At 38.9% G+C, this 16,422-nt stretch overlaps 1 protein-coding gene across 1 annotated transcript; it reads left to right on the forward strand.

Annotated features, from left to right (window-relative positions):
- The first annotated feature begins 48 nt into the window (after positions 1–48).
- PSMD13 (proteasome 26S subunit, non-ATPase 13) lies at positions 49–14,013 on the forward strand. Its single transcript, XM_014064827.2, has 13 exons — positions 49–252; positions 1,464–1,542; positions 2,840–2,874; positions 2,958–3,013; positions 4,589–4,632; positions 5,896–5,982; positions 7,821–7,992; positions 8,381–8,460; positions 8,545–8,670; positions 9,723–9,785; positions 10,564–10,644; positions 10,984–11,100; positions 13,226–14,013. The coding sequence occupies exons 1-13, from the start codon at positions 158–160 to the stop codon at positions 13,319–13,321; spliced, it is 1,131 nt and encodes a 376-aa protein (XP_013920302.1). The 5' UTR covers positions 49–157; the 3' UTR covers positions 13,322–14,013.
- Positions 14,014–16,422: the final 2,409 nt, after the last annotated feature.

Consider the following 16,422-nt stretch of genomic DNA (forward strand, 5'->3'; position numbering starts at 1 on the left):
CGAGGCTACTCTACGCAGGGCCATACGGTACCCGGCATGCTCCGCGTTGAAGGTGCCGGAAGTGAGTGTGCATTTCCGGCGGCGAGAAGGGCCGGTCTCTGTTGCTCTTCGGAGTGAACGGCGGTTCTTTCCATACTGTTCCCTTCCCGGTCCTACCATGAAGGACGTCCCAGCTTTCCTACAGCAGAGCCAGAGCTCGGGGCCTGGTCAGGCCGCCGTTTGGCACCGGCTGGAGGAGCTTTACAATAAAAAGTGAGTCTGGAGATCGGTTGAGTAAAGCTGGTGGGGGGGAAGGGGAGCGAAGCAAATGGATACACGTGCGTTGGAGATAGGGGGAAGAGGGCGGCGGGGGGGGAGGAGATCATTGCTAACTGCGAGGTGGGGGTGCCTTACTCGGGAGATGCCGAAGCACAAGAAGCAATGGCTAAGGTAGTTGAGAGATTGGAGACCCTCCTTTTCGCAGCAGGCTGGTTGTGTCTAAGATGGGGCGCTCCGTTTTCGCCTGCCGCTTTGTCCCTATCCGCTTCTTCATGCTGGGCGAGGCTGATTACACTTGTCCTGGCAAGACTCCCTGCCCTGTTGTGTCCTGCCTGCTTTCAGGCCGATCCTGTTGACCTGGGTCTATTCTGGAAATACTCATTGGGGGTGTCTGCTGGCTGCTAGTTTATGTACTTCGGGCTTTTCATGCAGCTAATAATAATGCCAGCACAGCGTTCGATCTTTTAACTTTGCCCTCCAAGCAGAAGGTTCAAATGTTTATGCTCCAAACAAAACGTTTTGGGTTTTTTTTTTTAAGTAACATTAAATTTATATTCCAGGCATATAAGACTCCATTCTCTCAGAGCAGATTTCCATTTGATGTACAATCCCTTGTGCAGGTCTTGTCTGCTCTGCATTGACTACCAGTTCTCAAATATTAGACAACGGGTGGGGATATTGCTTCACTGGGGGATTCAACCAACATGTAGGAATTGCCAAAATAATGGCAAACCACTTCTGAAAAAAGTTTGCCACAAAAACTGCAGTCCAGACAACTTCCAGGAGTCAACATTGACTTGAAGACATATAAATCCATACATCACTTTCCAGGTTTTGATGGCCTACATACATTGTTGTAAAATATTGACTGGATATATTGAAGCCATTCCGTAATGTCTATTTTGCTCAGTATTGTTTATTATTTAAATGGCAGAGGCTCCCTGAAAACCTGACCCCTGATATTTCTTAATGACAGACTTTTCCTAGGAAGTATTGCTGATAAACTATTTTGGTTATTTTCTTATTTTAAGCAACATATTCTGTTGGTACATTATTTTAAATCCAATGTTGTTTAAGTTTTCTTATTACCCAAACACATATTTTGAATAATTCTATATATAATAGGTATTAGAGTGAATTTTCAGTTTGGATTTCCTCATGTATAAATTTGTCAATATTGATACTATTTCGTTTGTCTGTTACAGGCTCTGGCACCAACTAACATTGCAGGTTTTAGATTTTGTGCAAGATCCCTGCTTTGCTCAAGGAGATGGTCTTATCAAGGTATATGTCCTAGTATTATTAAATGTGTGTCAATTAGAATGGCTTTGTTTAAGAATCATCCCTAACAAATGGAAAGAGTAATTATCTGTTTCTTTGCAATACATTGTTTTCAGTACTGTAATTTATACATCCAAAAGGAATCCCAGTTTAGTAATTTGATTTTACTTTTTAGGGTTATAGCAGACACTCACATTGCTGTCGAAAGGCATGTAATGCCACTGCAATGAAGTAAGGCACTGAAGAAGTTATATAACAAAAATAAAAAGTTTGTAGTGGTTTTGAAAACAAATCCAGTGAAGGATCAAATGGATATATTCTTCCTATTGGAGAACTTGATACTCTTCGAATTCTTGAAAGGATACCATTTAAAATGGAAAACAAAACTACTGTATTTTTCGGACTATAAGACACACTGGTGTATAAGACACCAAGATTTCGAAGAGGTAAGTAAGAAAAAAAAGTTTTTGCCTTCCCTTGGCCCCGAGCAGCACTCTGCAGGCTTCAGCAGGACTGGGATAAGGCAAAAAGTGCTGGTGGGGGCTGAGGGAAGGCAAAAAAGCCTCTGTTTTTGTGAAAAATGGCCTGTTTTTTGCCCATTTTTTTCAAAAATGGCATTTTTGCCTTGTCCCAGCCCTGCTGAAGCCTGGAGAGGGCTGTTTGGGGGCTGAGGGAAGGCAGAAAAACCTCAGTTTTTGCAAAAAAAACCATCCCGTTTTTTTGAAAAATGGGATGCGGGGGCAGGACTCAGGAGGCTAAAAATGACTGTATTCAGTGTATAAAACGCACCAACATTTCTATGCTCTTTTAGGGGGGGAAAGGTGCATAATATACTCTGAAAAATACGGTAGGTTCCTGTCTTAAAAGAATTACCATATAACTAACAGGTTTCAGTTACTTAAAGATACCGATGCAGCATGTAATGAATCTTTCTTACCTTAAGGGCAAACCATTTGAATGCCTGGGCATAGGGGTGCACTTTCTTACTTGGATGACTTCTAAAATAAACTAGATAATCACATAGGATACTATCCTTGATTTAATGGACACTTTAATTTTGTAAGTCTCTGCTATTGATGAAAAGGCCTTATACTCTTTTTATATCTTTGTAGAACTGGGACAGTGATTTTGCCAGATTTCCAATGTTGTCTTTTTACTGTTCATAGAACTGTCATTGTTCTTTCCTTTTTTTGTTCATATATATTTCTATTGTCAAGAAAGTAATCAGTAGCAATGTTTGTAGATACTTAATATGTGGGCTTCTGTGTTATTAAAATTATCTTTTTCTTTTGGCTTACAGCTTTATGAGAACTTTATCAGTGAGTTTGAACACAGGTAAAAAAAAGTTTTCTCATGACTAAATTTTAAAAAGCCTATATTATTTTTCATCTATTCATAGTAATTCCTCTTTATTCCAGGGTGAACCCTTTATCCCTTGTAGAAATCATTCTTCATGTGGTACGGCAAATGACAGGTAAACTCCTTTTACACGTAATTATTTTCCTAAAGATAATGGTTTAGGTTGAAAGTTTGAAGCTGGGAATGGTATACAGTAACTTTCAATAAAGTAGTAGCAGATCGTGACCCGTCAAAACCGCGGAGGACAAAATCGCGCTCGACGAAAGCGCGCATTTGACGTCATCACAGCGCGATGAAAAAAATTAAAAATTGAAATAAAATTAAAATTAAAGCAAGCCGATTCACATAAAGGTAAGGGTTAGGGTTAGGTTAAGGGTTAGGGTTAGGTTTAGAGCGTTAGGGTTACGTTTAGCGTTAGGTTAAGGGTTAGAGTTAGGTTTAGCGTTAGGTTAAGGGTTACGTTTAGGGTTACATTTAGGGTTAGATTTAGGGTTAGATTTAGGGTTAGGTTAAGGGTTAGAGTTAGGTTTAGCGTTAGGTTAAGGGTTACGTTTAGGGTTAGGTTAAGGGTTAGGTTTGGGGTTAGGTTTGGGGGGGTTAGGGTAAGGTTTTCGCTTTATTTTTACATTTTTCGATCACAGTGCAATGTTTTCGTCGCGCTGTGATGACGTCAAATGCGCGCTTTCGTCCAGCGTGATTTTGTCCTCCGCGGTTTTGTGGTGGAACCATAGCAGATGACCCTTCAACTCTGGAAAAAACATCTATATATTTAGCCTTTTGTGTATACTTACTGTTACTTGACTTCGAAATACCTATGTCAAATACGGCAAAGGAGTATTGGTGTTATTTAGACTGTTTCAAATCTAGAATAGCTGTTTGGACCATAATACAACTTTTAATTATTCCAAAAGCATTCCGAGATAACAAACATTATTTGAACATTTTTCAAAAAAAATTCAAACTTGAGTATTTTGCTCACTGATGGTAATTAATATGCAAACTGTGCTGAATTCTGAATGTACATATTGAAAAAACAGTTTTTTTATTGACATTTTACCCCTCATGCCATTACTCTGCTGAATGCCTAATTCTCACAGTTCTATGTAATGCTTACCCACGTAGTGTGGCTGCAGCATTATTTATCCTTATTATCTTCTTTATTCCCCCCTTTTATTGTTATGTATTGGTATTATTTTTATTCTGTTGCTTTTCTGAAGCAATAGAATACAAATAATACCGATTTTTTGTTGTTTTTCTGGAGTGCTTCTATACTGGAAACAACATGCCAAATAAAGTATTCAATTGAGATTGAAAGATTATTTTATTGCTCATTTAATCATAGGAGTTTTATCTTGTGTTTACATTCCCGTCATAGGATGAAATTATATGCAAGAGATCTCACTTTTATTTATGACATATATCTCCTTTAATTTGAGAGAATGTTAAAGCATGCCTGAAATTCTTTGATATTTATTATATTTTATATGTTTTATATTACTATATTTCAATGCATATAATTCATTTTTAAAAGGTCAATGTGGAAATGCATTTTATTATATTTTATATGTTTTATATTAATATGTTTCATTGTACATAATATTTTTTAAAGGTTAATGCTGTAGTGCATGATGGACATGCCATATACTTTTAAACTAATCCTTAATGTTGCCTCTGGTATGCATTTCTTTAGATCCTAATGTTGCTCTTACTTTTCTGGAAAAGACCCGCGAAAAGGTAATGAAAGAACACAATAGACATTTATATATAATTTTTTAGTAATTCGAATAGTTTCAGACATGTGCTATACTGCCAGCCAATGTACAAATGGGTCACAAATAGTACATTACTCAATTTAATACAAAATATAAATTGATACCAGGTCACATTAGTGCAAGTTGCTGTTGGGGTTTTAGGCGTTAATTGCTGTGTGTGTAAAATGGAGAAAAGGGAAATTCCGTTTGAGAAAACTCAAGAGACTAATCTTGAAGAATGTAAATAGCAGGTATGCTTTGGATATAGGTTTATCCCCTTTTAATCTCATATAGTACAGGTAGTCCTTAATGACCCTAATTTGGAACAATTTAAGCAAAGTGGTTGTTAGGCAAACATCACAAGACTGTGCCACTTGGTAACAGAAGTTCTGTTAGGCAGGGACTGTACAATTCTCCTGCCCTGCCATGTTCCCCTCTGCTTTAGTCCCTCTCCCCCAACCTGCCCTCCCCCCTCCATTTCTGCCCTTTTAGCCACCCGGCACTCACCATCTACCTCTACTGGCCCAGCTGATCTTCAAATCCTCTTCCTCTTGATGAGGTACATCTGGCCAAGGCAGTTGCTGGCTCTTTGTGAAGGTTATGCATGGCAGCCAGAAGGACAGAGATGGGGGAAGATAGGTGACTGCCATGAAGGCCTTGTAAAGGACCAGCAACTGCCTAGGCCAGGCACGATTTGTCAACAGCAGGAGGAAGATGATGGATGCTGGCAGAATAGTGCAGGATAACCAAAATATATAGATGAGGGAGGGGAGAGGTCCGAGGAGTTGAAGCACATGCTACAGTTGTAATTGTGGGTGGGCTTCCAAGTGCTTGAATTTTGATTATGTATCTGCAGAGGTGTTGCAACAACCATAACTTCAAGGAGTAGTTGTAACTATCATTTATTCAGTGTCTTTGTAAATTTGAACAGTTGCCGAACAATTGATAAAATAAGAACTAGCTATATTTCAGTACTAAACGTAAGCTTTAAAATTTTTAGTTGCCTCTTTGAACAGGAACCAATTACCCTATTTTCTATAGACATATTTTGAATAGCGAATATTTGAAAAATGTGACTAATGTATGGGATTCATTAATCACACTGAGATCTACTTGTATGCTTTCTTCAGTAAGAAAATAGACAAAGGACTGATTTAGGATTTTTAATCTGCTATTTTTGCTGTTTGATACAGATGTATCAATATACAACAGCTGTTTTGTGATGCGACATTTATATTGATTGCAGGTGAAAAGCAGCGATGAAGCTGTGATTCTGTGTAAAACAGCCATTGGTGCTTTAAAATTAAACATTGGTGACCTGCAAGTTACAAAGGTGAGACAGTATTTTATTTGTATGTTCATTGACTCAATTTTGCTTTTTGCATTAAATACAGCTGTGTGAAACAGTCATGCACGCTTTACGGTTTATGACATTTTTTGGATAGGCCATTGATTTTATGATATTTTATGCTAACTGCTATGCAAATATTGTTATATTTAAATAAATACTGGTGGTTTTTAAGTGAAAAGCATAAGCCTTTTGCAATTTGGTGCTGTTTCGATGGGGATTGTGAATTTTCTTGCATGCTTACAATGACTGTGAAAACAGATTAACTGATGCATACCCAGTGGCATCCGAGTTGCAATTACTAAGGCCGATGCTAGTGATTTGTTAACATTTTTATAGTTTATGGCCCTGAAAAGGACCATTAATGTAACCAAACATGGTTACTAATATGAAATTGGCCAGCCCTTATTGCTTATCACCAGGCAGCATCGCTTTGGCATAGCCTGTATAAGCTTTTGCACGTGATCCTTGGTGACAATGTGATGCAATAATGGATTCAATCAGCTTCTGCTTGGTCTTCGGATGTGTCTTGCTTATTTCGTAACCTACAAGTTCTCAATTGGGTTCAAATATGGGCTCTGAGTTGGCCAATCCAGGAGTCGAACACCATGCTACTTCATCCACTGCTGGACGGATTTGGCTCGATGACAAGGAGTGTTGTCATCTTGGAAGTAAAAGTCCTTCCCTACAAGTTGCTGAGCTGAAGGAAGCATGGTCTTTTCCAGGGCTTCAACATACTGCTTGGAATTCATGATTCCCTGCACGATTTGTATCCGACCAATACCAGAAGCAGCATTACAGCCCCAGATAATCACATGCAATGGATGCTTCACAGATAGATTCAGGCACTATGGCCTAAATTCTTCAGCTGGAAATCTTCTGACATACTTATTGCGCTGATTCCCAGTCAAGTAGAAATAGCTCTCGTCACTGAAGATTACCTTGGTCCACTTGGCATACTTCTTGGCCCACGCATGTCAATGAGAGCGGTGAGCGTCTGTGAGCAAAGGCTTACTTCGAGCCCTGCAGCCTTTGAGCCCTCTGGCAAGCAGTCTGTGATTCACTGTGCTTGTGCACACTTTTATATCACATGTTTCACCCCAAATTCTTGTAATCTGAGGTGAGGTAAGCTTCCTGTCAGCCATTGAAATGTGTTGCAGAGCCCGATCTTGCCGTTTTGTCGACTTTCAGAGCGGAGCCTGTCACCAATGAACCAGTTATTTGGTATTTTTCAACCACTCTGCTCACTGTGGGCGATGGCATTTCATTCTCTTGGCTATTTCTGTACAAGAGTAACTCTTTTCATGAAGCACAATGATGCGATGCCACTGCTCAGTACTGGTGAAAGCAAAGTCCTTTATCCTTGCCCACAGCCAGAGCTAAATTAAATTTCTCGATGCTTTTCATGCCTATTTATAGTCAGAGAGTATGACAACATTGATTGGGTCATAGATCTAGCCTCTGTGCATTTTGATTGGTCAGCCAAAACGCGCTGCTGATTGGCTACTTTCGATCCTAACATTCTCAAAAATTCAATTTGTGTTTGTTTTAGCACATAAACTCACTCAAAACCTTAAAAAGACTTTGGTTACATTAATAAAAATTATGCATCTCAATCTGAGTACAGAAATTTTCATCCAAGTATTACTTTTGCATGGTTTCTAAGAGTGAAAGTTTGGTTTGGTTTGGTTTATTAGATTTATATGCACTTTTTTGTGTGGCTGTTGATAAAAATAGGATCACCAACATCTGATGATGGATATGGCACAAGAACAAGAAGAATTAAGAAAATTAAGATTTGGCATCCATTTTATTTTCTTTAGGAGACAATTGAAGAAGTTGAGGAGATGTTGAATAATCTTCCTGGAGTGACATCTGTTCACAGCAGATTCTATGACCTCTCTAGCAAGTATTATCAAACAATTGGAAATCATGCCTCTTACTATAAGGATGCATTAAGGTTCCTGGGCTGCATAGATGTCAAAGACCTGCCAGGTAGTGATTTATTTTCTTTCCACACTGAATGTGTTTGGCAATGTAGTGTTTCTAAAAGTATGCCTTTAAAAGGAACAGCTCCACCCAAGAATTTACATTTAAAAATAAAAACTGACACAGATGTAGAAATACAGACAAACATCTTAAGGAAAGGACAAGGCACTTCTATGTGGTCAGAGACACACAGCCTTATTTTTCAAAAGGGTGGGGAATGCAGTGCACACTAATATATGTTTATCTTGTAAAGTTAGCGTTTCAACTTCAGATTAAATATAATAGATATAAATGGAATTTAAAATAGCAATTATGAAGTTGGGATTCTCCCAGCTACTGAAATGGGAGAAGGAATGTGGGATAGTCACTGAAATTAGAACATTTTTCTTTTCAGTGGCAGACCAGCAGGAAAGAGCTTTTACTTTAGGCTTGGCAGGACTCTTAGGCGAAGGAGTCTATAACTTTGGGGAACTGGTAAGTAGAGTTAAATTAGTTTTTTAACAGTTGAGGTTTTTTTAAAAAAATATGTTAATAATATATCTTCATCTACATCTATAGCTTATGCATCCTGTACTGGAATCTTTGAGGGACACTGACAGACAATGGCTGATTGACACTCTTTATGCCTTCAATAGTGGCAATGTGGAAAAATTCCAAGCATTGAAATCATCATGGGGCCAACAGGTTAGTGATTGGCATGACCTGATAGAATTTTAGGAAAGCACTATAAACACCTTTAGATGAATCTTTTTATATCTGTATAGATATGAATTCAGAGAGATCAAATAATTTTAATAGTTCTTATGCAAACATGGGTTTATTCAGCTGATTAGCTAAGAGGCCCCAGGGTTTTACTGCCTGCCCAGAATTGCAAAATTGGAAGAGCTGTTAAGCATCTTGCAGAACACAATCCACGTTTGATTGTGTTCTGTGAGCAGAACTCAAATCTGCAAATCTGAATTGACTTAGAATCAGTCCTACGTAGTTTGTAGAGGTAAAAGGGCCAGACCTATACCTTAAAAGATAATCATAGATCACATTGAAATAGCTGGTGAGATGATCAGCTGTTGGCTGCTAGAAGTGCAGTGGCAGGAGTAGAGTTAGCGGTGTTCACGAGGCCTGGAGGCATTTTAGGTGCTTGGCAGCATGTCTTTCAGGATGGAAGAGGCCTTGAAAACCTAGGCAATAACAGCATATACTTCCTGGTGGAAATGACGTTTTGGTCAGTGGACGGATTGGTTTTTTTGGGCTGCACCAATCTGCTTGGCTCTCCATGTGTTGTGTAGGCCTACTTTGTTGTACAGTTTGTTGTACAAAGTTTTGGAATATGTAACACTTTTTGGCTCACTAAAGTAGCTGTGCCTTTCAGGAAAAAAGGTGCAGCTTTAAAGAGTTGCAGATAAGAGCTGGATTTATATTCCAGAGAGTTCTGCAGAACGTCTTCTGCAAAATTGTGCATCCCTACCACCAGAGTTAAGAATATCCAATAAAATGAGATAGATAATTTGCAAAGACTGTTGGAATTCCTTATTGTTTTTCTTCACTTTCCCTTCACAAAATCTCTTTTAATCCATCTTGATAGATGCATTTAGAAGTTTAGAATGATTTTGCAGTGTGCTTGAGAATAGTTTTGAGCACAGAGGCAAAACACAAAATGAATGGTACTTTCCTGTCAACTGAGCTTTAACAAAAATAAAGATAATGCAAGTTAACTTACTTGGATTTATGTTTTACAGCCAGACTTGGCTGCAAATGAAACCCTTCTGCTGCAGAAAATCCAACTACTGTGCTTAATGGAGGTATGTCCTGCAACAAAGACAGCACCATTGCTAGGTATCTGGATAGCATAGACTTTTTGGGTCAAAATCATAGGCCAAAAATGTATATTTATTTTGTTAAGTAACATTACTTTTACTTTAATTTGCATCCTTATTGCAAAGGATTTTTTTCCTATTCTGGAAACTGTCTTGCTTATCACTGAAACTTAAAAAAAAAAGTTTTGTGAAACTATGATGCAAAAAGAGCGGCTGTTTCTAATGGTGGTTGAAATAAATGGATTTTAAGAACACCAGTTAGTTTCTTAGTAATACTTATATTATGCTTACTGTCCTACCATATACAGTATGTCATTCAATTGAATCACATTCTGTATTGGCTTGTATTTAATACTAATGGGGTATGTCAGTTAATGTGTGTTGTTCAAACTATTAGACCACAAAATAGTATAAAGGAAGCGATTATATGAAATATTTTCATATGGATTGAGTGTTATTATGTATATATTAATTAAATGTTAATCCCAAGCTGCTTAATATCAATTAATTTAAGTTTTTATTTGAAAGTTTGCTTTGAGGAAATCAGGTTTTTGAGACTATATGAAAATATATAGTTCTCATTTATAATACAAGATATTATTTTTTCTTTTATAGATTCTTTTCGAAAATCTACACTGCTTTATAGTCAGTAACTTTTTGTACTGAGGTCAGCAAGGATAGATAAAAATAGATTTGTGCAGTGCATGTTATAATTTTTTAAAGTCCATATTAGTTTTAATCCTCTAGCTTTTCTTGGCTACAGATGACTTTCACCAGACCAGCTAATCACAGGCAACTTACTTTTGAAGAAATTGCTAGAAGTGCCAAAGTCACTATAAATGAGGTGAGTTACTTTTGGAATTAACCTCAGTTGTAACCCGATGTTCTGGTCCAATGAGCAGTGTGTTTATTTGCTTTATATACTATATTTTTTACTCAGTTGAATACAAACCAATCCACCATTTAATTTAATATTTTCATTTTAAGTAGCTTTTGTTGAAGCTGCTGTATTTAAACTCTTGGGCAAGGCTATAACTAACTCCTAAGTTCTCTGCATTCTCTGTATTGGTTCACTATTTCACCTTTAGTTGTACCATGTTTTCAGAGCAGTACGTTGTACCTGGGACGTATTGGATACCACTTCGAAGGACAGTAAAGACACTGTTTTCCTTTTCTTGTGCAGGTGGAGCTGCTAGTGATGAAAGCGCTCTCAGTAGGCTTGGTGAAAGGCAGTATTGATGAAGTGGATAAAAAGGTTCACATGACATGGGTTCAACCACGCGTGTTGGATTTACAACAGGTAGCCTCTCCTAATGCACTCCCTCACATGTTTTGTTTTAGAACTATATCAAAACGTTTTATGGTGGGAAATAGCATAGCTGTTGGCAGTGTGTTTCATTTGTTTAATCCTCACATTTTAAATATACACACACATCAGTTTTAGATATAAAAGTCTTACATTTTTGTAGTGAACAGCAGAAATCGCATTAACTCTTTAATTTCCAGCATATCTACTTCTATTCACACTTTTCAGTCAGTATAATACCATGTTTCCCCGAAATTATGACATGTCCAGATAATAAGGCCATGCCACATTTTTCTGGTAGGCAAAAATATAAGGCCTCCCCCACAAATAGGCCCCCTGGACAACCCCCCACCTCCGGCCAGGCAGAGTGCTGTTCACCAACCTAGTGGTATCCCGAAGGTGCCAAGCAGTGGGAACAGGGGAGGAGGCAAAGGTGATCACGTTGCTTAGTGGTTTCGGGATACCGCTAGGTTGGTGAGCGGCTCTGTGCCCAGTTGAAGAGGGCGGTTGTTGGGCAGCTGCTCTCTTGCGAGCGGGCTCCCAAAGAGCCGGGCACAGCCTCATGGACAAATGGCTGTGTTGCACTGTCGCAGCAGCACAACACAGCAGCCATGAAGTGACCACGCTCACGAGCAGCCACCCGACAAACCCCCTTTCCAGTCAGGCACAACGCCATTCACTGACCTAGGGGTATTGCCAAGCCGTGTGAGCACCTGTTCGCCGCCACCCGGCTCCTGTGGCTTGGCGCCTTCAAAATGGCAATGAATGGCGCTCTGCACAGCTGGAGAGGAGGGTGTTGTGAGCGGCTGTTCCGCTCTCGCTCACCTGCCTCCCAGCCTCAGGATGCCCTGGCCCAGCTCTCTCCACAGAGCTAGGGTACCTCCGCTGCTGCCGCATGGCTTTTTCTGCAGCTTCCAAACTGAGTCTTCCGGCAGTGGCCGCTCTGGCTGTATACTCTATGGTTGTACGCTCTGCCGGCAGCTGGCCCACAACCATGGAGCATACGCACAGAGCGGTCACTGCCAGAAGACTCGGTTTGGAAGCCGCAGAAAAGGCCATGCAGCGGCAGCAGAGATGCCCTGGCTCTGCGGAGAGAGCTGTGAGAGCAACACAGCCATTCTCATGAGGCTGTGCCCGACTCTTTGGGAGCCCGTTCGAAAGACAGCAGCCGCCCGGCAACCCCAAAACAAACCCTCCCCTCATAAAATAAGGCCCAAGCCATATTTTGTGTGTAAAAAGAAAATAAGACCGTCTTATTGTCGGGGAAACACAGTATGTTGCAACCAAGACAGATGGAACCAGTAAGATATTCTTGGGAAACTAATTCTGAGCTGAGACAAAAAAAGAAGCATGCTTTCTCTGGTAATGCAGGATGTTTTGGAAGTTTTTCTTCCTGTTGGTTTAGAATTGGAAAGAAATTTCTCACAGCACCTTCAATCTGGATTAAATGAATGCTAGAATGTAGAGGTCTTCAGAGTGAACTTTTTGAAGCTGCCTGTGCTCCACATTTACTGTCCCTTTATTTGAGGTCTTATACCGACTATTTTCATCTATAGCTTTCCACCCTTGGACCTCATTCTCCCTATTATCAGTTGCCCCATATCATTTTATATATGGATGATCCAGCCGGGCACAGCAGCACTGTAGCAAAAGTTGGGGCACCTAGCTGTTGTAGAGCACTATCAGTGTTTGATAGCCTCAAAATAAACTACCTAAAACATACGTCCTGGTATTTTCAAGAAATTTTAAACCCCTTCATGAGATTGATAAAGGAAATTTATTGAGCCGGTGGAATGTTTCAAATATGTATTGGCTTATATTGCCAAAGTCTAATTGGATATGGAAGGGAGGTGGGTGGGCTGGCTCTTTTTGAAATGTGCCAGCTGGGTTTCGGGTGTGGCATCATCTGAGACTTCAGGGCATGGGTAGAGGTATGGCAGTTGTCATCTGGGAGTCTCAAGGCTTTCAGTACAGCTTCACAGGTTGCCAAATGTGAGAGCTGGGAGAGCCTTTACAGCTTGTTGTGTACTGTTTGCAAAATTTTCTGATATGGTAATTGTGTTTCAGTTTGTCTCATTTGTGTCTTAGTTTCTAATTTGATTGTTGATTTGTTTTCCAGATAAAGGGTATGAAAGACCGTCTGGAGTTCTGGTGCACAGATGTGAAGAACATGGAAATGTTGGTGGAACACCAAGCCCATGATATCCTAACATAAAGGACTTTGCACTGGCTGAGGAAATACCTTGTACTGTTGCTGAAACTGGCAGTGCCCTGACTCTGTACTAAATGCTATTAAGGGGGGAGGGGCTGGGGGAAACGTTTTGTCATGCTTGTACAGAGATCTAAGTGGCATTTGCTGCATGACCTTTGGTGCTTGGAGTCAGGAATTCCTTCCTATACACTAACATTTGAGTAGTGTATTCCTTGGGAGCATTCATCCTGTTGTCACCAAAATGGGGTTTGGTAGTCTACAATGGCGAATTTTTCTTGCTGTGAGTTTCCACTGGAGAATGCTAGGCACTACATACACTAAAGGGGTGCAGGTCATTAGCTCCACAGTAGGATAGCAGCAAGACTTCCATTTTGCACTTACTGTGCAAGAAGGTAAAGCTGTCTTCAACCATTGTCAAGCATTTCTAATGGGTGGAGGAAATTATGATCTTTTTCCTGGAACCTTCCTGGTAGCTCAAAGGTAACAAAACTGGGAACTCACACTTTTTCCCATTGCCTACCCATATTTTGCAATAAAGGAAATTGCTCAGTCCCATCGTGAGTTTTCTGAGAATAAAGTCATAAATTTTGTGGATTTGTTTTTATATTTTTTCTTTGGGTTTCCTCGTCTTTTACAATATTTTATCCTGAAATATGCAGTAAAACAACTGCTGGAATAAATGTCTCTGCCATCTCTCTTGTGCATTTCTATTGATTTTCTTTTGCAAGCTGACTTTTGAATTGAGTATTTTCAAGAGATCCAAGGTGTTGTTTAATGATGCAGAAATAGTTTTAAAACATTCTGATCATGAATGGAATCAGTATTGCTGATATAATTTCTGGTATGGTTTCTTCCAACTTGAATGGATGAGCAGGGGAAATAGTTGTAGTTTTATTGTACTTTACAAAGATACTTGTTTTACATGTAGTATTTATTTCAAATTTCAAAAGTTCATTGGAGAAAATCCAGTCCAGTGGCCCTTTTTTAATGGCAGGATAGGCAAAACTATTGCTGTTAAAATTTCCTGCCTTCCCTATGATTTGAGGAGTCACACACATCCATATTAAAACAGATTCTTGAAAAAAGTGCTTGTGACTTTCTTTGGAATATGACTAATGTATCAATTAATTTCTTTTTTATGGAAATAAGTAGTGTGCTAATAAGTCCTATTAAAATGCACACTTGAACATTTTGATGGAAACAGGAAAAGTGAGCTTTTATTAGAGAATGCCATATTAAAACCGCCCTGAGTCTTGGGACTAGGGCGGCATACAAATCGAATAAACTACAACTACAAAACTAAATCTATTTTCCTGCTATGATGTGCAGTATTGCTTTCAACAAAAATAGTGTGCAAGTGAAAACCAATAAGTGGTATTTACAACAGCTTATCTACTACAGAAAAACACTAAAAGGCAATACTATAACATTTGAAGTGTATTAATCTCTTTCATATATGGGCTGGGTCTTCTAAAATAATTCTGGCAGCATCGCATCTTTTATACTTAAGTCATTGCTTTTTGTGTAGATTATGTGCAACAATGTCCTAATTATTGTACCACTACATTTCTAATACTGGTAATCTTTTAATGATAATTAAGACCACCAACTCCATTGTTAAGTGAAATGGTTGCTAAGTGAAACTAACTGCTTATGGCCTTAATTCAGCTTTCCTTTGCCTTACAGGCTATGAAAGCCATAAACTCAATGATTGGTCACAAAGTTAATTTGTTGCCACTTGTGTAACAGCAAACCATCACTAAATGAGGACCACATGTCATGAGAGCCAGTTTTGTGTAGTTAATGCACTAAGCTAGAAAGAGACTGAACTCTGATACCAACTTTGTCACAAAGCCAGTTGGGTGACCTAGGGCCAGTCATTCTTTCCCAGTCCTAAGAGGGTTGTAATGGCAAACCACTTCTTAAAATCTTGCCAAGAAAACTGCAGCAACTACACACACACTTCAAATCAGACTCACTTTGGTGTGGTGGAAAGAACATTGGGCTAGAAACTAGAAGGCTAAGTTCTAATCCTGTGATAGGTACAAATTCAGTTGGGGAACTTCACACTCATTCAGCCCCAGGAAAACAGCAATGGCTAACCACTTCTAAGATCGTCCTCAAAATTTTATGGGCTTGTCTGGCATTCACTAGAAGGCTCTTGTCTCCACTCCAAAATCAAATCTGCAAGTCCCACTGAAAAGTGAATTGTGTTGCATATCACTGGCCAATCTTACTATACTATGTATTAGGATCTTGCATGCCCTGACAAATGGCTCAGCATTCCACCTGTGGCATGTGTGCCGTAGGTTTGCCATCAAGGTATTAGGTGGTTAGAGATCAGGCATAGCTGCTTAAAACTGATTTCATGCTTTCACAAGGAAAACCAGGATTCCTATGCATTGAGGTCAAGTTTTATGTATATGAGCATCAGGTGAAAGCAAATGTGCTCTGCAAAGAGATCACCACTTTCAGTCAGATCTAATTTTTCCATAAAATGTAAGATGGATAAGGAATGAATACACATTATTTTTCTTATCATAGAAAAGTTTGCATTTAATGCAATTGAAGTAGAGCTAGGATCAGAGAAATCCAGATTTAGACAAAAATTCATAAGAATGAGTAGGTCACTCCTACATAATGAAGTCGGCTTATTTCACAAGATTGGTGAGGAAAAAATATAATTACCCTTTTGTGCTTAAAAAAAGATGGAATGTAAATCAGGCTGCTTTGCTCATCTGAAATGTTATCCTACTCTGAACAAAAACAAGTTGCAGTCACGTATTTTTGAATCTAAAAACCTATATTCAAAAATTATGCAAGCTTTATCCCGACACAAGTTGAATAACGCCTGCAAAAAGATATATCCAAAAATTGTATTTTTAATGTAATATGTAATAGAACCTAGCTTAAAACGAAGTCTTATTTTTCATTTTTCTGTAAAATGTTACAAAATGTTATTTTGTCCAATGTCTTTAAAATTACAACCATTTATATTTTCCTGCCACACATTAAAACTTGTTTTTTCACCAAATCCTTTCATTTAAATATTTTACCCCACCCATTATTGGGGTAATAGGTAATCAGATTATCAGGATATCTCA

This window comes from Thamnophis sirtalis, unplaced genomic scaffold (assembly GCF_051295495.1).
Source record: "Thamnophis sirtalis isolate CommonGarterSnake01/CBP01778 unplaced genomic scaffold, rThaSir2_p1.2 scaffold_1, whole genome shotgun sequence".
Classification (NCBI taxonomy): domain Eukaryota; kingdom Metazoa; phylum Chordata; class Lepidosauria; order Squamata; family Natricidae; genus Thamnophis; species Thamnophis sirtalis.

What these genes read in the sequence shown, in the direction of transcription:
- PSMD13 (XM_014064827.2), top strand. Translation starts at nt 158, where the DNA reads ATGAAGGACGTCCCAGCTTTCCTACAGCAGAGCCAGAGCTCGGGGCCT. An exon ending in TCTATAACTTTGGGGAACTG is followed by an intron (nt 8,461 to 8,544) that starts GTAAGTAGAGTT and finishes CTACATCTATAG; the next exon opens with CTTATGCATCCTGTACTGGA. An exon ending in AACTACTGTGCTTAATGGAG is followed by an intron (nt 9,786 to 10,563) that starts GTATGTCCTGCA and finishes TCTTGGCTACAG; the next exon opens with ATGACTTTCACCAGACCAGC.